The sequence below is a fragment of the Corvus moneduloides genome, chromosome 15 (genome assembly GCF_009650955.1).
Source record: "Corvus moneduloides isolate bCorMon1 chromosome 15, bCorMon1.pri, whole genome shotgun sequence".
Classification (NCBI taxonomy): Eukaryota; Metazoa; Chordata; class Aves; order Passeriformes; family Corvidae; genus Corvus; species Corvus moneduloides.
Window position 1 is genome coordinate 7060355 of NC_045490.1, and position 21796 is coordinate 7082150.

At 39.5% G+C, this 21796-nt stretch overlaps 1 protein-coding gene across 3 annotated transcripts in view; it reads left to right on the forward strand.

Moving 5' to 3' along the window:
- Positions 1 to 21796, forward strand: part of RNF130 (ring finger protein 130) — a 55811-nt gene that overhangs the window by 23052 nt on the left and 10963 nt on the right. For 2 of the 3 annotated variants that reach the window (XM_032124613.1, XM_032124614.1), the window contains 5 exons: positions 1246 to 1496; positions 5008 to 5079; positions 7014 to 7096; positions 13686 to 13782; positions 14793 to 14997. In XM_032124613.1, the coding sequence (XP_031980504.1) occupies positions 1246 to 1496; positions 5008 to 5079; positions 7014 to 7096; positions 13686 to 13782; positions 14793 to 14997 (708 nt within the window). Of the gene's footprint in view, positions 1 to 1245; positions 1497 to 5007; positions 5080 to 7013; positions 7097 to 13685; positions 13783 to 14792; positions 14998 to 17023; positions 17118 to 19950; positions 20137 to 21796 lie in introns of those variants that run through there. The other variant, XM_032124612.1, reaches the window with a different exon arrangement.

Here is a 21796-nt window from a genome sequence, read left to right on the forward strand (position 1 = left end):
TGTGGAAAAACTGTGTGGAAAAACCCTGTGCCCAGGGTTTCAAAGATGCTGCTCTTTTGGCTCTTGAACATCATTTTGTGGATACAGTAGCTTCTTAAAAATTAGGTTTTGATTAAAAGACTTTGAACAAATGCCTTGTGTTAAAATAGGACCTCATGTTCTCTACTGTCACACTAGGTTCTCTGTAGTTTAAATCCACTCTAAATCCAGAATCTTGGTGCTGAAGTCGTTTGCCTTATACAGCTCCTCTCTGAGGGAATGTGAATTGGAGCAAGCAGATGGAACAAGCAGATGAGCAGATTTTGCAAGCATTTTGAAAATAGGTCTTGAAAAGGTTTTTAGTATAGGAAGCAAATAAGTCTAGATGAATAAGAATGAAACTTCGCAAGGTTTTTTTTCTTTCTGGCTTTGGTTTTTCTAAAACTTTCCTTTCTTTGAAATTATAATTACCCTGTGTTCAAAATCCTCTTTTTTTAATGGGGTCTTTGCATTAAAACGTGGGTGCTCTCTCTGCTCTACAGGTGATTTTGTTCTTTTTCGGCAAGGCTTATGGTTTTCCTATTATCCTTGTACCAATAATTTTCCCTTTGGGACAGGAAATAGTCTAGAGGCAAGACACTATGAAAACAGATGGGCTACACATTGAAAATGGAGCTGATGAAGCTGACAGCCTCTTTGCGATCCTATCAAGCGTGTCTTTGTATGGGTGATAAAATCAGCAGTCAAACTTCCGCCAAGTTTTTCAATTCTCTTTTACTTTGCAGACACATAACCACGCTGGGGAACTTGCATAACTCTTCCCAGCAACATCCACAGCACTGCCTGTGCTAAGGGCGCTCGAGCAATATTCTCATATTCTCACTCATCTCCTAAATGTTTTTCTGAGAGTTGCCTGTTTAGGTATTCATGGCTTCAGATCTGGAACAAACGTACTTTTGAAAGCTAGTTCGGACTGCACACAGTAATTATAATATGGGAAGTACTGTGTAACCAGCAGTAGAGATCTGTTACTATGTGTGGAGCTGCAGAGAGTTTGCATGTTAATGCCCTAATTTGAAAATCTGGGTTTGAAGGACAAGGCATGAGTAGAGTGCCCAGTAGCATGTTCCATGTGCCACAGATGGCTTAGATTAAAACCTCAAGTTGTCAAATGGCTTTCCATTTGGAAAACTGGAAAATTCATCTTGTGAGCAGCATGCCATGTTAATTTTAAATATAAATTAAATATTTTTTCCCTTTTTATAGGAACTGGAGACATTGTTGCTGTCATGATTACAGAATCGAAGGTTAAGGAGATCCTGAATTACTTGGAAAAGAATATCTCTGTCCTGATGGCCATAGCAGTGGGGTCCCGTGTTCCTCCGAAGAACTTCAGTCGGGGCTCTCTAGTCTTCGTGTCAATATCATTCATTGTTTTGATGATCATTTCTTCAGCATGGTTAATATTTTACTTCATCCAGAAGATCAGGTACACAAGTGCACGTGACAGGAATCAGGTAAGGGGTCTCTTCTTTTCTCTTAAGTTATGGAGATAATATTTCTGTATACAATAATCAATAGAGAACAAATGGTTTCTAAGGAATGCCCATCAAACTGGTGTTCAGAACCTCTTTGTTCCAAGGCAGAGCATGTTGCCAGACAAGGATTTTTATATAGCAAAGTGTTTTCAACCTGAGCAGCACCAGTATAGATCCTAATACATGACAGGAAAGAATAGAACTGAAGCAAAATACTTGGAGTTTTAGTTAGTGTAAGTCCAAAAGTAAGATGAATTCTGTGTTGGCTGAGTAAATATGTACTGGATGTATGTTGGGAATGGGGAAGAAAGTTAAATTATGAATCGACTTGTGTAGTATGGGGGAACACTGAGCAAATGTTACTAATTCTCTCTATGCTCTTAAGGATACCTTCTGTAATAGTTAAGGTAATTCAGAAATTGTATAAAAGTATTCCTAAATCATAATCTATCATGAATGTTAGGGTAAGAAAACTAAGGTGTAGAGCTGCTTAGTGGTCTGTGTTGACTTTCAACTTTATTTAAGATCACCCTTGGTAAGGAGTGCCTAATTCTCCTGGTGATATATTTTAACTAAAATTTTGTCCAATATACCTTGCTTATATTCCTTTTCAACTCTTATGGCCATACTCAGAGACCCAGACTAAATCAAATTGTCAACTCAAACACAGATTAAACTTTAGAAGTAAATGTTTTACTAGTGTGGACTTAATGACCTTCCATAGTGTGCCTTGGCTTTTATTGAGAAGGGTCAGTAAGCCTTGGGAAATCCATAGTGTCCTCTTTGCCCTGTCTCTCTGCCAAGGCTAACTTAGAAACCTCCTGACCTCTAGTCAAAACCTCCTGACCTCTAGTCACTGTCCCCCTTTCCCCCAAATTACAGGTGATACACAGCAGCTGGCTGTGAGGCAGTTCTTTGGTGTTCTGTCAGACCTAGAACAAATTCAAGCTTACAAAGCCTTGGTGGTGGCACAGGATTTCCTTTTCAGTTACTATAAATAGTGTCTGATGCTGCAGGTCCCATGGGCATCCTGTAGATTTTCCTAAGGATGTCATTCTTAAATGACCACACTGTAGCCAGTACTTAGTGTGGTCCCTTGGGATGGTGAAAGTTTAAATATAACTGTAACTTAATGAATGTCTGTGAAATACTAAATTGTGCCTTCTCTGTCCCCTACATGGCTCTAGGCTTCTTCCAAATGTCCACGTTTCAAAACAGTTGCTCCATTGGGAAAGGGCTCTTAGGACCTTTTTTCTTTCTTTAAATTTTTACAAAGGTCAGGAGAAACTTGATGAAAATTTTATGTGGTTTAAAAAGCTGAGCTTATTAAACTTTAATAAGAAGGTGGCGACAGCTACAGCTTACTTTTAAAGAGCTTTGAGAGCTTTCACAAAGACTGTACTGTTAGTGATGAAATAACTTGGTTTAGGCTATGATCTTGTTTTTAAGTTACGTCAAGGCGCACGTTTTTCTGTTTTTTAAATCAAAGCCATCAAAAACTTGCTGTGTTTTGTAGATAACACAAGCAGATACTGGTATTTCACATGGTTATTCTTGCGTGCTTCCATTGGAGGTGTGAAACTCTTTTGCATGTGGAAGTGACCTTTTCCATCCACATGGTTGTGGTTTTTAAAGGCAAGCATATGGTCTGTGCCTGTGCCCTAACTTAGCAAAATAGCAAATTCTGAGTGTTTCCAGTCTTAGCATGAAAGAGTATTTGTTAAAATTAGAAAATAGAAGAGATTGACCTCTTCAACGGAAGAGATGAAAGTTATTATTTAGCAAATTTATTTACGTAAAAGAACTTCAATATGTTGGAAGAATTCTGCTGAAATATTATGCTCTCAGTGGGAAAATAATCTTTAAAATTTCTTGTAGTGCATATACAATCACATGCAGTGGAATGAAATACAGATACTACCCACATTTACTTGGCTGGTAGTGTTGAGCATTTGAGTTAAATGCCATTTCAGCCTCGTTCCTCTCAGTAATCACTCTTTTGGTTATGCAATGGTTATCTACTCCAGCAGTGTGCCCAGTGTGTTCTGTGTCATTAAGTTCTCAGGCCAATATGCTTGTTCCAGGGCACGTAATTTAGATCTGCTTAAATTGACCAAATTCTTGCATATTGAAGTTAGGGTGAGATTTTTGACTCTAGGAAGCATATAATTTCCTATCCCAGCTCTGCTTCTGATGCTGTGCTTCCTACATGGATATGCTTCAGTAGCTGGGACTGTGTATCTGATTTTTTTTCAAATCCTTGCTCTAAAAAATACAAAATTAGAGCTGCTGTTCTGTGAAACCACAAGGAAGAAAAGTGCTTATGTAATTCTAGAATAAGTGGTACAGTCAGTTGCGATGCAGACTTGTGACATCATTGTGTTTCTCAAATAAAAGCAACTTTCATTCCAGTTTGTGTGCAGGGAAATGTGTGATACAGGGGGTACACCTTATGAAGGATTTGGGTTTCAGTTTCATAGAAGGTGGGCACAAAACCCCACACATGGATTGCAGGCTGCAGGAAAGGTTTTGAGAGCTGCATTCTCAGAAGCAGCCCATCCCTTTCAAAGGTGGAGTACTCGGTACAGGTTGGAGGGGAAAGAGGAGATACGTGAACTTCTGTTTTTTAAGTCAGTTTTAAACCAAGTCTGATGTCTCATGTCACTGAAGGAAGACAACAGGATCTTTGTTTCATTCAGTGCCCACCTTTGGGACCCCAGTGGGTAAACAGTGACAAACAGCCATTCTTTGTTGGCTGGGAACTGGGCATTTCAGTAGGAATCAGCACTTGAATGTCAGAAAAGGCTCCTTCCATCTAACTGTGGTGGTCATGAAGCAACATAAACAGCAGAAAAATAGTTTGGCCTCTGCATGCAGATTGAGGTTATCTTCAAACCAGTATTAATTTCAGCTTAATTTAAGTCTGTATTGGCTTATTTAGATTTCGTGACCCATCATTTTTTTCTTTTATGAGATTGTGGTGGTTTTGGGTAATAGCAAGAGAGAAACTAGGTTACGCTGGGAGGATCTTGTGCATCTCAGAATAAGATCAGCCTGCTCAGGGGGGAAATATAAAAATAATTCAAGCTTAAGAGAACAAACAGTGTATTACAGCACACTGAATAAAAACCAGTATGAACAGAGTACAATGGAAATCATCAGGAGGGGACATTGCTTCAGCTTTTATCCTGCAACCTGGCTTTGATTAGTTTTGCACATCAGTGCTGATTCACTTCTGTGGACTTCTATACAGTCCCTGAGTTGTATGCCCATGCTTATGGAGAGCATTTGAGGATTCAGCTGTTGGCTATTTTTCCTTCTCAACAAATCTCAGTGCTTTGCTGTGTTTGCATTTTGTCTTATGTGTTGGCCTGCTGCCATAGTGTGTATTGCAATGGTATTACTGAGCCCAAATAAGTCATTATAAAGGACACTAATGAAGCTTGTTTATCAGGGTTAATTTGTGTTCTCTTCTTTGTCACTTTATTAGCGTCGACTTGGAGATGCTGCCAAGAAAGCCATTGGTAAATTGACAACCAGGACAGTAAAGAAGGGTGATAAGGTATAATAATAAGATTTCAACATGATAAACTTGAGCGTCATGTTTATTTTTTTTCTGGGGAAACACTCTCAGTTTTTTCTTTCAGTTTCTGATTTATGACTTTGCCTTCCTTGTTGGAGGCTTACTTTGTCCTGTGGCACAATATTTTGTGTAACTGTTAGTACTGATGTGTGCTGTAAGTCTGTATATTTCAAAGAAGTTTTTCTTGCTTAAATACTATTTGCACTCCATCTGGCAGCTGTGACTGAGGGTGGTTTTGTGTGCTGGCTGGGAGGATGTCCTGGCGTGAGTACATAAGGGCTGGCATTGTTTATGTGGAATTCTTAAGCTTAGAACCTTTCCATATATAGGTTCTGTAAAGGAAAAATAAATATAAAAGACAGATAATTGAAGATATCTCTTAAGTAAAATACAACTATTCAGTAAGTTAAGGGGGAGCATAAAGAGGTATTTCAGTAAATGTTACTCCAAGAACATTTCTTGCTGGTATACAAACTAAAATATATGGTGTGTTACGTTGAAAGCTTTTTCCACTTTATGAGCAGTATTACTTTATTTTTGATTCTGAAAAGAAAAAATAGTCATTAATCTTGCTTAATTTTTTAGCTTTAATTTTCAAAAGGCAGGGAAATTCTGGCTATGATTTGATTTTTAAAATCTTATTTCCTAGGGCCTTTGTATTGTGATTCCTTTTTATCTTTCTTGTCAACACTATCTGCAGTGGGAGATTAGGAAGTGATAGGAAAATTTGCTTCCAGAGAGAAGGCAGAGAAAATGTCTTTCTGTTCTTCCTCCCTCCCTATGTAGTTTTATTTCAAAACAGCCCACTGCACTAAATCTTTTCTGGAATGGGAGAACATACAGATTAGAGGAACTTTTCCATGTTAAAAAATGTTGTTGTCTTGCCAGTTCTGAATTTATGCTGTCAAGTGCTGTGTAGGTTGCAGTGCAGACAGCATGAGGTGCACATGCAGGTGAACAGAGTGGGAAAAACCTTTTTTTCCTCAGAAGAGCCATCAGGATTCTCTGTGTGCTGCCCTGGCTGCTGCTGACCAGGAGTGGCTGTGGCCTTGCTCTGGTCCCTGTCTTGGTGTCTGGCTTGTAGCTGGTTGGCATCAAAAAGAACAGTGACGTTGAACTAAGAGAAGGAACAGCCTATTTTTTGTCACAGGCCCAAACATTTTAAATATGTATTGTTGATGCCATATCTATATCCAAATGAAGTCCCATCTTTTTCAATTGGAATTTAAAAATACCGTATTTTAAAATAGAATTTTAAAAAATCTTAACTTCTGGAAAACAGAAAAGAGAAGAGTCAGTCAATCAGTGATCCTCATGTTCATGTCTGGATAAGAGCAATGATATTTCTGCAAGTAAGCAGCAGACACAAATATGGGACTACTCTGCAATAAGTAATATGTGCTAGTTCTGGCTGTAAAAATGAGCCCCAGAATTCTTATTCTGCCAGAACAAACAAACAACAAAAACAACAACAACAACAACAAAAACCAAACAAACAAAAAACAAACCAAAAAACAAACAAAAAAACCCAACAACAACAACAAAAAAAAACCAAAAAAATCCCTGGATGAAATAGCCCTGGATAAATGTTATCTCCAAGCTGGAAGTAAAAAACAAAAGGAAATCTAGGAAAAATTCCACTATATTTTATAATGATTTCCAATGAACATTGGAATCATTTAGGCCTTAGCTTATGTTTCAAATGGTGATTTACCAGCTCAAAAAAATAGGAGTTTTGTATGTAGGAGATGCTTTTCTTGCTTAAGTCATGTTGAAGTATAATAATGCAGTCATTGGATTTATAGCTTGGTAACAGCTACTTGGCACAAAGCAGTTCATGTACTAGTCACAACTACTTTGACATTTGTCATAGCTTTGACTCTTGACTTGAATTCTCATTCTATTCATTTTAGGAAACAGACCCAGACTTTGATCATTGTGCTGTCTGCATTGAGAGTTACAAGCAGAACGATGTTGTTCGCATTTTGCCATGCAAGTAAGATAATGAAGTTGCTTTGTTTGGAAACTGTTATCTGTTGGTGCTCTTTTGCTTCATTTCATGTGCATTGTAATTCACAAATGCATTTGTTGGATGTTTTCAGTCCTAATAACAGCCACTTTATTTTAGACTATGGTGCCAGAAAGTGTGAGTGTGGGTGCTGGCACTATTAGGACAGTGGAGATTAAACAGAATTATATTAAAGATATTGGCAGCGGAGCTATTGAGATTGCAGTGAGGTGGAGGGGGGTGCAGGTTTAAGGACCAAGTCATGGGCAGACTCAAAAAACTTCAGTATAAGGAGCCAGGTACAGCTGCAGCATTCTGCACAGTAGATGTGCAACAGCTGGCTGATGGTTTCCAAAACTGTAGGAAATAGAAATGCAGTCTTTGCAACCTTCATACCTCCTGACATTAGTCAGCTTCTGTGCTGTCATCTGTCTTTGGTCTCTTCAGTGCAGTGTGATCTTGGCTTGTGTCTGAAGATTTGTACTTGCTGGTGATTCTGCATTAGTGCTTAAAATATAACAACTTCTACCCCTTTTATGGCACTGTGTTGACACTTACAGGTTTTCAGTTTGTTTCCATTCCATTTCCATTCTTGAGTTGTTTTGGGACATTTTCTCTTTGAGAGATGCTTTTAAATACTTTTCCACCTGGTGGCTGATTTTGATGCATCATACATTTTGGTAGCTTCAGGCATTACCACGGACATCTTTCCCTTGTGTTCTGAAATGCAAAGCTTTCTCCCCATCTCCAGGCACAAAAACCATGTGTAAGTTAGGTTGTGTATATGCAGCAAGATCCAGTAACTTGGCTTGTACTTGATACATAAATGGTTCTGCATGATACTCCAGAAGCAACAAAGTCATGTGTTGGAGTCAATCTCCAGTCAGGCAGCAGCAGCACGTAAGAGCTCATTATTGGTCTTCTAAATCCTCCTGCAGGCTGTTCTGAATAGCTGGAATATCTTCTAATGTGCAGTGTATTTCCATCATCATAAAAGGAAAACACTATTATTTTATATCTTATTGATCAACATATGTGTGCATTATACTTCTGAAGCCAAAAATCTAATTCAGTTTACTGTTCTCTGTGTTCCTTACCTCTTGGACAGTAGGAAACAGTGATGTGTTTTAGATTCTTAATGTTGTTTAGTTAACATACTCTACAAATGATTATTTAGAAACTCCAATTAAAATATTTAGGAATAGAAGAGCTTGGTCTTAATTAGTAAAGGTTTGGGAGCTTTTAATCATGTGGGTGTGGGTGTGTTTCTTCTTTACAATTCGGTCATTTTTACTCAAAGTTGATGTCCTCTTGCTCTAAAAAATGTACTCCCAAGTGTTAAGTAAAGATTTCAGAGTTACATCATTTATTGCAATCTCAAGTGAAGTTTGTGTAGGTGAATTAAGCCCTGCTCTTTTGATATGTTATGCAGAAGCTTAGTCGGAAATTAGAGGAGGAACTTCTGGAAACTGCACACCAGTTTTGGACCACTGAGATGATTGTTTGCCTCTTAAGAAAGCATCTCTTTTGTACTTCAGGGTGGTACTGTGAGGCTCAAGGACGTGGAATGAAAGGTCACAAGTCCCACCCCTCTGTGCCTTTCTCTTGATACCAAACAAAAGGCAGGAGGAGGTCCTTGCCAGTGAAGAGAGAATGAGTCTTCCCCCATAGGAAAACAACTCTTCCCACTGAGCACAAGGCAGAGTTGGGATTAAAAGCCAACTTCCTTAGTTGAACAACTGCCCCCGTCCAAGCAGTGGATATGTTGCTCATATCCACAGATACAATACAGACCATTTAAACAAGGTGATCATTAATACTTTTTTTTAATTTAAAAAAAAAAAAAAGAAAGAAAGAAAAGTCCTTTTCCTTCATACACCTTTGGTGAGCTGCAGTCCTGCAGGCAGGAAGCTCTGGGCCCTCAGGGATAGTTACAGCTGTTCAGGGAGCTGCATGCAGGTGCACCTGGCTGCCACCTCAGCACAACCTGCCCCAGTGCAGTCTCCCATGTAAGGGAGAGATCAAGGCTCTTGTGTAGATCGTTTTCGGTTCTGTTTTTCACAAGAATGTAAGGTCAGCGAAGGCTCAGATTACATTCCTGCCGAAGGCTGTATGACAACTTTTATGTTCACTTTCTACTTCTTTTTTACATCTCACTTTTCATTTGCTGCAGCTCAGCTTTTGAGTGCAAAACCATCTAGGCTAGACACAAACAGTGAGATGGATGCTTTCCACAAGACATTTTTATATTTGTGGATGAAAAGCCAACTACTACCTGCAGAGATGGGCCCAATAAATATCAGATTCCGTGTAAGATTTTTCAGTCTTCAGTGCCTGAAATGCTTCTCCCCAAACCTTGTTTTGGAGGTTTAACTCCTTTCTACTTTCTCATACTTCAACCTCCCATTTTAGCACAGCATGAAATGTTAGTTTAAACAAAAAAACAACCCAAACAGCGCACAGACTATAAAACAAAGCCTACAAGAGAGCTTCTAAGCCAGATGAGAAAATAAATTGCAAGAAAACCGTGGAGAAAATTACTTGACCAAGAGAAAGCAAATGAAAGGCTAGAAATTCTTCTTACTGTGCTTGTTGGGGAAGCTGTAATCATTAGACAGTAGGAATCACTGGCATGAGGCATCCTTGCTGCTTTCATCAATTTAAAAGTAGCCTTTCCCTTTAGTACCACAGTTATTCCCTGCAGTTAAGTATGGTCTGTCACTCTGTGCCTCAGCAGAGGAATCTGGGCAGACACACAGCAGGCAAAATCTACCAGCAGCTGAGCAAGCTGCACCTAAAATTCTGTGGTGAAACACCACATTTGTGATGTAAAGTTTCATGGCGTGCGGGAAATTGTGGCCAATCTAAAAATAAAGTATGGTTAAAATGGTAGAAATTCAACTGAATTGTTTGCAATAGCTCATTTTGTGCTTTAGAGAGAGAAGTATGTTTAGTACCAGCAGCCTATGGACATACCTATAGCTTTAGTGCACTGAGGGACAAGCAGCCATCTGTTTCAGGCTTCCAAGCTTGAGGAATGTGTCTTTTGTGACTGTCATTACGTAAGGGAAAAATAAGTAGAGGAAGCAAATGTCAGAGGGATCCTAGCAAAAGACAAACTTCATGGACATTCTCTTTCTTCAGGTAATTTTATTCTACCATCACACTGTTGCATTTAGGGGCTGAACAGGCACTAGGTGGAAAGTGATCAGGAGTGGGTAGTGTGAAGGATTAGTGAGAGATAAGGGATGGGGAGAGCAAAGTGACAGGTTAGAGAAGAGCAGAAAATGACATTGGAAAGGGCAGAAAGATATCCTGGGAAGGAAGGAATTAACAAGGTAGCAAAAGAATTAAGAGTTGTGAATACTATAAAATAGATGGCTTTTGAGCCAAATTCTTAATTTCTATCCTGGGCAAGAAGGAGGAAAGTGACAAAAGTGACTAAACCTGATTTTCATATTTTTATCTGTTTGATTCTGTGCTGCTGCAAATAGCTACCTTTTTCTTTTAAAGACCAAATTAACACAGAGTCTTGATGGCATCCTTTCTGCCTCCTGCAGTGCCTTGGACCCCAGGGCCAGGGGAGCAGCTGCCCCCAGCAGTAGCCAAAGATGCTCTTTGCAACAGCAAAGGTTCCTTTGGTGGGATGCTGCACTGAGAGCAGGGAAGGGTAGTGAGCTTTAGGGAAACAGCACTTGAAAATCATTCAACCCTTCTCCTCCTGTGATGTGCAAATTTGGAGGCCTTACACCACTAAAAGAGATTCCTAACTCACTTTCTCCCCTGTGAAATGCTGCAAAGAAGCCATGTTGTACAAGAGTTGGTGTTATGGTGTTTATTACCAGCTGGAGGGCAACTGGCTTGGGTGTGCTGACAGAGTGGAAAAATACCTGCAGGTCACCTGCCTGGAGTTGTGCCTGCATGGGAGACTCCATCAGTGCTGCCAGCCTGGCTGCCAGCCCTGCTTCCTCCAGCCTGAGGCTGGAGAGGCAGCAGAGGCTGTGTCACGCCTGACTCCCCAGCGTGTGGCTCCTGAGAGAACATCATCAGTTGTCGTGACCAAGAGCAACTTGCTGGGAACTCTTCAGATTTATGGTCCTTGAATACCAATGACAGAAATAGGAAGAGGAGGAAGGTTTATGAGAGCAGAAATTGCAAGGGCTTACTTTGTCAGTGTGAGGTTTGAAAATAATTCTTGTTTGCTGTCGTCATTGCTGTATAACTCCTTTTTAACTCTTGCAAACAGACAAATCCAGACAGAGCCTGAGCCACAATAATGCTATCAGCAAACTTTTTAAGAGGTAGAGAAACTCTGTAAGTAGTAGGCAGAGCCATGATTTCTAAATCAAGAACCTTTGGAGAGCTGCACTTCTTTGAAACACATTAATAAACACCCATGAAGGTTTAGGAACTAAAAGCAAAGAATTAGGGGGTCACAAAAACAATTCGGCTGTGTATATAAATATATCAAAGTGCTAATGGCTTTTTAAAATAACTTATAATATTTAGTGGATGCATGTTGGCATCTACATCAGTCGCCTGCTTCACTTGATCTGAGTGCTTCTACAGCACTGATTAGCCAATAATGATATAATAAAGCTGTTTTCATACTTCTGTGGAGTCTTGATGTCTGCTCTTGCCCAAAATATTAGATTTTCAGGTTTGTTCTACTTTAAAAAAACAGACTCCAGAGACTTAAAAGAAAACAAGCAAATAAAAGTCATAATTTGCCTAACATAGAAAAATAGCATCTCTGTATGTTTCAGAATATTTAAAACCATTTTGTATCACCCAGAGTTTCTAAACATTGTTTCCTGTAGTTTTGTGAGTAATGAAGGGAATGCATTAAGAATAATAATAGAAGTGAGTCTATTTTGGGTGATGATTTGAACACAAGTCGCTGTACATACCCTGTTTTTTGTGATTGCCATCTTGCTAGAGGACACAGGCCAGCCAAGTGACTAACTGAGGTTCTTTAAGTTTTTATTCCTGCGTTATCTGGGATAGAGATAAGCAAAATTCTTTTGCTCCCTGTCTATCTTCTATTGACTATTTTACACCCTAATTGTGCGTCTTTAATTAGTACAGGTAGGACATAGAGCTGTAGCTGCCTAGAACTTCGTAATGTTGATATTCTTTAGTCCCTGCATCAGTCTGAAGACATGGAACATAATTATATACTGTCTTTTGCAATGTTTAACAGTTCCAGGAGGCCTTTCAGAGACTTAAAAGCAGATAATCTGGCAACGTGCCTCGTTTGGTCTCTGGTGTTAAAATCCCAAAGGACAGGGAGCAAAGAGCTCCCGGATTCCATGATGAGCTTTCTGAGGCACAGAGCACAAGTGTAACCCGAGCAAGGAGGGGGCAGAGAATATCTCAGCTTTATGCTGCCTTGGGGGCACACACGACCACCTCTTGCAGACCCTGCTGATGCCTCAAATAGATGGCAAGAACTGCTTGTTCTGCCCCTGCCCCTTTCCCTGCTGGCTCCAGAGCACAGCTCTTCGCTGATTAAGCAGCCCTTGTAATTGCTGATCTTTGTCATGATCACCAGTCTGTCGTGTTTGGGTGTGCCTGCTCTTACTGGCTTCTTGCTCTGCAGTCAGCACCACTGGAAATGAAGGATCAGGGCTCTTATCATTGGAGTTATCATAGGCAGTTACTCAGATTGGGTTTTTATGAGTATTTGCTGAATCTATATTGGGTAGACAGTCTTGTGATACCCATGCCTGCCATGAATATCCTCTGAAAAGTTCTTTGCCTTTTGGAAAGCTAAGAGAGCATTCATTTCCTTTACTTCCTTTAATTTATGTACCTTGTTTTGGTCTCTGCATAGTCCTTTCTTGTTATACTGGTTTATATCAATCCCAACACTGTTACATTATATTCATGTGTGTGACTAAGACTTTGAATGCAGTGTAGGAGGCAATGCAGACTGTTGCCTATTGCAGAGTTGCCTGCTGTGCAAGTAGGAGCACAATTTGCCTTTCCACCTCTGAAAGCCCAGTTTGCCTCTCCTTTTATTTTTATGACAATCATATCATGATGGACATGTTTTCCTTCTTGATATCAAGAAATACTGATGGCAGGGGGAAAGCCTTCTTTTTACTTCGATATGATAATTATAAAAGCCTTTTCAAAGTCAAACAGGAATGTGTTTGGGTTGGTTCCACTGACTTGTGAACAAAATTGACAGCTGATGGATCTATGCTCTTCCTACACAGTTTATGGTCAAATTCTGCATCAAAACTGAGACAAGACTGTAGACAAGTTATGGTGGGAATGGCATTACCTTGGTTCTTTTACCTTACATCTTCTACTCATATCCACAGTAAAAGGGGGGTGTGAGGTGGGAATTAAAATCTTCAAGTGTTTCCTCCTAATTGAACTATTAGTAAAGAGTGACAACAACAAGCAAATTTTTTTAATTACTGCAATTACCACAGAATACTGGCAATTCTAAGATTTGCATGTATTTTAAAATTAAAAAAAGCAACTATCCAAAATTTTAAGTCATTTTCATTGTATAAAATAGAATTGTTTGCAAACTATGTATGTACCTTCTCTGTTCTTCTAGGCACGTGTTCCACAAAGTCTGTGTGGATCCATGGCTCAGTGAGCACTGTACGTGTCCAATGTGTAAACTGAACATTTTGAAGGCACTGGGAATTGTGGTAAGTTGCTCTGTTGTGAGCTCTTCTTTCTCCCATGTCTGAGACCCAGAACAGGAAGAATAATTTTAGGGGAGAGAGGGGTAAGGGTATTCTAGTACCCTTACTGAGAAAATATTAGGGGGGTTTTACCAATTTCTTTGCTGCTGATTTGTTGTTGGTCCTTCTTTCCCTGGTTGGTCATTGAGAATATATTGTTATATTTGCATTTATGGCAATTATCTGCTGGAAGTATGCTAGATTCTCTGTAATCTTCCCTTTTCTCAAGTCCTTTCAACCCTCGTTATATTTACTCTGTGAATCTCGTGTTCTCGTGGTTTCCTGTAGACAGTCTTAAATTTGCACATTAAAAGCCCCACCGTAGCCAAGAGCAGTGAGTTTTCCTCAAGCAGGTCATGTCTTATGGGATCCCCATAAGACATTATGCTTTGGTTGACCAGTTCACAAAGGGATAGCAATGAAACCTCAAAGAAGATTTTTTTAATCTTTCCTGTATGAGGAAAAAATTATAAAGTGGGAGTGATGCTCTTTTCAGAGTAGGAGAAGAACATATGGAGAGACTGTCTAAACTAGTTTTTGATTCAAGACAGTGAGAATAATCAGGCCTCCATTTTTAGCTGCGTCAGTTGCAAATTTGCACATTTCCGAAGAAATAGTAGCAGATATATTGTGGATGACCTGGTTTTGCAGTTAATAACATACCTGGGTTTTTAGCAGAGGATACAGTAGAATTCAGAGTTTATCATGGTTGTGGTAAACCATACAGGCATAGGCTATGATACAAGTGTATTTGAGTCCCATCCTTGTATCTCAATCATTTTTTCTGCTTCTTCTTTCTCCTCTTAAAGAGGTGACTTCAGGTAGAAGTTGTTCATTCATGCGTTTCTCTCCTGTGTGACCTCAGCACAGCCACAGTGGCTGAAAGAAGTGTGTGTGGGTGGGTTTATTCAATGTATAGGTTTGCTACCCATAGAACGTTCACTGCTGTAACATGGAGCTGTGTTTTTGCCCAGCCCAACGTGCCATGCACAGATAATGTAGCCTTTGACATGGAGAGGCTCACGCGGGGGCAGCCGGCGAGCAGGCGCTCGGCGCTCGGCGACTTCGGCACCGACAGCTCCCTCAGCCTGGAGCCCTTGCGCACCTCGGGCATGTCCCAGCTGCCACAGGACGGGGAGCTGACACCAAGGTCAGGAGAGATCAACATTGCAGTGACAAGTAAGTGTCCTTTGGCTCCCAGTACCATCCTACGGATTCCGTGGTGTGTGTGTCCCTCTGTGCTGCAGGGCCCTGGTGATGGATGTCCCTGCAGGGACAAAGGTGACCTCAGTGCCTCTGCAAGAGGCATATGCTCCTTACTGGAACCAATAACTTTAGGTATGACAGTGCCAACACTTCCATTGTTAATGGTATATCCATTTAGATCCGCATGCAAAGAACCCTGGATGAACTAAAATGGCACCAAAATAACCTTCGTGAATTCGGTAACCAGCACGAGAGGCTGGATTGCCAAAATTATTATTTATCCCTTCAGAATACTTTACGTGCAATAATTTATACAAATATAAATATTTTAGCTGACTGCTATTTCTGCAGACATTTTTTCCCCTGAGAACATTGCTACTGGAATTCTGATGTCACTTAGCAGGTGTTTTTTCTTATAAAATTTGTGAATTAAAGAAGCATTTGATGTACCAACATTTGAGTATTGTCCAAGTGTTTTATAACATCAGAAAAGTGTTCCTGCACTGCTTGAAAGCTCTTATCCATAAGAGCTGCATGGAAAATTTCCACTTACTGGATTTACCTAGGGTTTTTAATGTACAATAGCACTATAATGAATACAAAACTATGGCATCAGTTTTCCATGTGCTGTATAGTCTCAACTTGATGCATGAATGGTTGTTTTTCTGGATGAATTGCAAAAAACAGAATCCATGCAGTACAAGAGTCTAATGTTCTCCTTGTATTTTGCTTATGTGCATATGTGATCTAGATTTTGAACTTAGTGGCACTGGTTGCCACTGATACATCTATATGAGGCAGTGAAACCAATGCAGTTCATTAGAGTGTTTCTTTAGATGCTGTAGCAAAGTAAATGTCTCATTTAAAAAAAACCCTCACCTTATGGAAAACACAGTCTATATCTAGAAATGTCCTGATCTGAGATGGGAAAATCCACCTACAAAATCTGGATTCTCCACAAAGCCAGTAAGTCACTTTGCCATCCAGAGTTCAGCCTCCGGTTCACCTTGCACTCAGTTGTCTTGTGGAACAAGAACAGATCTGTGGCTGTGCTGCTTCCTTGTCATGGGTGGGAAACTGTAGTTTTCTCTTTTTACTAACTGCCTTTTCAGAAGGTGTTTTTACTGTCTGTTCCCAGCTGTAGTGCTGCTTGTGCACAGATGGGATGCCAGGGTAAAACAAGAAATAACCACCAACAGTTCATTCTGATAATGTTTATAAAGTAAAGCTTTAGAAAGGGCTCTTGAAATGTTTGTATTTTATGGGTGACACATGAATTCTTTGATGCATGAGAGTTAAACCAAAAGCTGTATTCAACAACTGTGTTTGTATTCTGAACTGTTACTTATGCCAGGTTGATCCTGGGGAGAATTTTGAATAGTGAACATTCTTTAATAGACTTCTTTATATTACTTTTTATTTTTTAATATGTGTGTGTCTACTCCAGTGTTGAAATTATTTTTCTGCAGGTTTATCTGTCTATTAAGTGGAAAACTCTAGTTATGTTTTACTGTTGAGCAATCTATCCTGATTTTTGTTGGGTTTTAAGTAACACTATAACATAAATTCAGGAGGGAGGGGGCGAAGACACAGTTGAAGTACAACAGTACTTTGGGTGTGCTTATGTGAAAGAGTTGCATCTCACCAAACCTAACCCAACCTGACAGTCGTCTTTCTGACTTGGGGGTGGACAGAGTTTTCATTACATTTTCCCTTGATCCTGCATTTCACTTTACATTGTTAAGTAACTTTTCTTTATCACTAACCCTTGGGCTCAGCCAGGAAATACTGTTGTGCCATGCTTTTTTTCTGCACCTCTCTCCACTTCTTCTTTGCTAGCCTTCTCCCGTCAGTAACTCTGTGGCTTAACCTCCTTCTGCTTCACCTCCTGGGGCCAGTCATGGCTTAGAAGCCTCTTGCCTTCCGCCAGTGGTGTTTGAGGGAAATATTGGCATCGCTTTCTCCCACGAGTGATTTCCTCCCTTTCCTTTGTCAACAGAAGAATGGTTTATTATTGCCAGTTTTGGCCTCCTCAGTGCCCTTACACTCTGCTACATGATCATCAAAGCCACAGCTAGCTTGAATGCTAATGAGTAAGTAACTATTCAGATATTTCTGTGCATTTCTGGTGGGTGTGTGTCATGGACAACATTGGGAATAAAATACCAAGAGAAGGGGGAATGTATAGTTTTCAAGGAATCAAATTTCCTGCTTTTCTCAAATGTTGAGTGTCTGTTAACAGCAGGTTTCAGGGTAAAGTCCCTCTTAATTTATATTTAGCTGGCTTACCTGAGGAAATCTCTTTGCTAAGTGGAGATGTGAAAAGGGGAAAAGAGAGAATATTTATGTTCAGTTTCTGATCACTGGTCTAGGTAAACATTAGATTTCTGCCATTAAATTCCCATGTTCAAAATTCACCTGCCAGTAAAACTTACTACCAGCACTTACCTTTGACAGTTTTCACCTCAATTTTATAGTCAAATTTCATATTAAACAAAAATAATTCTGTACTCCTAGTTGGCACACTTTCAGCTAAAGGGAAAAAAAAAGGTGTTTAAATAGAAAACTATCTTCTTCTTAGGTGAGGGAGAGATGAAAGCAGTGAATGCAGTACTGTTTCTCCTCTCTTAAATTAAGGGAGGCTTGCTTCCATGCTTTCTTAACCTATATAGAAACCCCCAGCCTCCCTTCAGACAGGCTGGACAAGAAATTACCCTAGCAGATGACTTCCAGTCTTTTTTTATAATTCTATGTGTGGGCAAGTATAAATCTGTTCTGCAAATCTATTAACTAGGTACATCTAGCTATTTTCATGTAGGTTTACAGAATATCTGGGCTCAGGATATATGTTTAATCATAATTTAATTATTTATTTGTGAAGGCAAAGTGTCAACATCTTTCTTTGTCTCTGAACACCTTGACACAGCTGAGTTTCCATTAAAGTGCTGATCTCTCAACCAGAAGTGGGGTGAGATCCAAAGGAATGCTGCCTGGAAATGCAGCTTTAAAAACATTTTCTTTGGTTTTTTTTCTTTGAGATAAGAGAAAGAAGGGGTTTGGATTTTTTTTTTTTTTTTTTTTTTTTTTTTTTTTTTTTTTTTTTTTTAACTTTTACTGCTATTTGGAAAGTATAAGGTGTCCTTCTCAATAAGATGGAAACATGTCTAATAGTCTCCAGTGTAAAATTTTAGACAATCTCAGCTAATCATCTTCAGGAGGGTCCATAATATTGGTCATCAGAGATTTTTCATTACCACTAATTTGCAAATCTTCCTCCTCTTTTCATATGCTTATTCCAAAAGGGCTTCATGAAGAAAACTTTTAGAACTTCAAATAGCCCTATCAAGTCTACTGATTATTATTTTTTCCATTTGTCAAACTCTTGAACTTGCAGCCATCAACCAGCAACTTGGCAACATGGCTGCAGCTGAACATCGTTAATCTGCCTGGAAAAATAGCTTGGGAAGGCATGGGGCAGGATGGGCTGCAGAACAGGAATGTCTGCATTGCTGGGCACTTGCACGTCATTGGGAAGGAGGAGGAGCTGTAGCCCATGAAGTCTCATCCAGATGTGGGCACTGATAGCAGCTGCATTTCTGCCTTGCCTTGCAACTCCTCTTTTTGTTGCTCTGGGACTGTTTTTACTGCAAGGACAAGCTTGCACATTGGCAGGGACTTTGGGCCTCCAGCAAAGTGTTTTCACATTGATGTTCCCTCAGTACAAACAAAGGGTGTGCTGATACGAGGAGAGCTCCTTTTCTGAGTGACAGGAATTAAAATGCGAGCACATCGAGTGTGTACTTGAGACAGACTTGAGAAAACTCACAGCCACAGAAACCAGAGCTTCAAAAATCACTTATTTGGGTAACTGAGGTTCCTGGCTGTGGCCTTCAACCTCAGCAGCTCTTCATCTGAATCCTTTGGGATCTGAGCAGCCTCCACAAGTGCTGCTGGGTTCGACTACTCATTTTAGACAGTTAAAATGACACTAATGCTGAGATTTATTGTGTCACTGACACCTTCCCAGTGCCAGACAAAGAATTTCCTGTGCTGAATATCACGCCAGATATATGGCAGCTCCTTCTCATTGCTTTTTCTACTAAACATACCTGCTTTTTATGTTGCTCTCCATGTAAAAAGCAATGCTGGCATACCCTGCCTTTTTATGATAGTATTTCAAGAGGAACCAGAGGCATTTTTATTGTTTAAAAACAACAGTAGCAAGAATGAGGCCATGTAATACACTGATGCAAGTAAAAGGCTTGAAATTCTGCTTTAAAACTCACCTAAAACCATATCCCGTACCTGGTTTTTTGCTATGTCCTTCCCACAGCTTAAACATAGTTATTTAGAGCAATAGTTCCGGAGTTGTGAGTATATACATGTTTAGCTGTGTGTATGTATGTTTGTGTGTATGTATAAATACACACACATGCATTTTTAAATAGTTGTGACAAAAGTAAACATCGTCTAAGTGATAAGAAAATAAGGAACCAGCTGCTTTCTCTTGGTCTCAAAATAACCTTGCAGTACTAGTAATAAAAGTTTTAGGCAGTGTTTGAAAGGAACAGAAGCAGCACATTTTGCTTGCTTCCTAGGTAATGGTCAGAAATTACTGTGTAAGTGTGGGTTTAAGCCCAAAAAGCCCAAATGTTGGATTGGACCACTTACAGAAAGTTTTCAGTAGCAGATGGAGTGTCCTCAAGAGTTTAGAAGTGCTCAGACCTCTGGCTGTCCTGTAGGAATGATGTGACAAATACAGATGTCTCTTAATGCTCTGGCTTTGTATAATTTGTTATTTTTCACTAGCTTACTTTTACAGGTTTTTTTTGTTTTTGTTTTTGTTTTTTTTGTTTTTTTTTTTTTTTGTATTGGCAGTATTAACTTTAACATAAATATTTTGTTCCTTTTTTTTCTGCCCTGCAGAGCAGAATGCTATTGAAGAAACGCTTTCCGGCCAATTGCCTTGGAGAGAGACACCTATTTTTATGCATCATTTATCGATCATGCAGCACAAGCAATTATTTAGTACATTCTATTTTTTCATAAAATTTGCTGATGCCAAAGCTTTGTATTAAAGAAAAAGTGAGAAATAAAAAAACTTTAATTATGAAATCTTACTCTGTGAGAATTTCATTTTTCTTGGGCTTTCTGTGTTAGTACTCAAGTCTGAGAGCATTTTGTAAATTTTAAAAGGTGCTTTATTTCCTTTGAATGATTCAATCTTTGCAGGTCTCTGTTATTCTCCATTCATTTGGGACAGAAGTAGTGTAGTAGTGGAAATCTCATAGAGTGTCGTTGTTATGATGCCACTGAAGTGACTTAACTGCCACTGAAGTGACAAACAAGTGTTAGCAATCATTCCACACCAACTTGTTAGGGAAAAAAGCTGGGTCGAGGTGTCAATTCTGCTATAATGGACTTACCATTCCAGCTGGGAATTAATTTGAAATAAAAACATTTTCTCAGTTTCTCTTCCGGTAACACTCCAGTCGCCCTGGGAGCACTGCAGTATGATTTTTGCCTTGAGGCTGGGCATTGCTGGAGATTTGCAATGCTGTTGTCTCAAAACACAGATCATAAACCTTTTCTGTCTTTTACTTTTACCCCACCCTCCTTTTGATAATAGTGAAGCTGCTCTAAACCTCTTCTTCCTTCCTAATAACAAGTGAAAACGCAGCATTTCCCCCACTGCCATGCGTGAAGCCTCCTTTGATATCAATGGTGGGGGTTAGTTTTGGTTCAAATTCAGATCATAGAAGATTGATAACACTCTTCAATGTAGAAACTCTATGCAAGCATGTCCCTTCTTGCCACAGCTTCTGTGCTGGCAAGGAGAAGGAGGCAGAGGGAAAACAGCTCCCCTCACTGTCCTCATTCCGGCTGTTTCACACAAGTTATGCAAGCTCTGTGTGAGTAATTCACAACAGTCAGTTAAAACACGCGGGCCTGAGTTGCAGCCAAGTGCTAATGCTTGACTTAATGAGATGGGTAAATGAAGGTAACAAGTTGGGAAGGAAAAAGGAATTGACAGAAGTTAAAAACTATTCTGCATTTGGTTGTTTTTTGTTGTTCTCGGATCAAGATGTAGAAATGGAATGCTTTCTAATTTAATTAAATGAACAGAGAGAAGCAATTTTGCTGTAAGATTTAATTTTTTTGTGTACTGGGAACTAGAGGATTTAATTTAATTTTATTTTTATGTATAGGCACTTCTAGAATTTAGGAACACAGCCAGATGCTACATTAAAATAGTTTCTTAATTCTTATTTGTCCATCAGGCTTCAGCTGAGAAGGCAGCTTTTATAATAAGCAGTGTAGAATGTGATAGCTTCAGTGCATTTAATAGAATTCTTCTTCAATGTGTCCTTGTGAAATTCTGAAAGAAATATGAAAACAAATCAATAGAGCAGTAAGTGCATTTTGAAAGACTGGAAAACCCCATTGGACTTACTCATGAGAAGAAAAAAACCTCAAACATTCTGTGTCTGAGGGCTGTGTGCATGTAACGTACAGCATGTTTCAACTGAGTGTTGTTGCCAAAAATGGAGGAATGTGGTTAGAGCAGAATTTAGGGAACAAGCTACGATACATGTTTTTTCACTCATCTCTCAACAGCAGTAGTAAAACTGATAAGTTTGTGCTTGTCTTCTGAAACAAAATTTCTTAAGTGTGATTTCATGCTGTTGCACAGGAACAGCGTGAGCAGAGCAGTGACCCAGATGCAAAAGGCACCATAATAGTTCTGGTTCGTGTTTCTTCTTCAGAACCG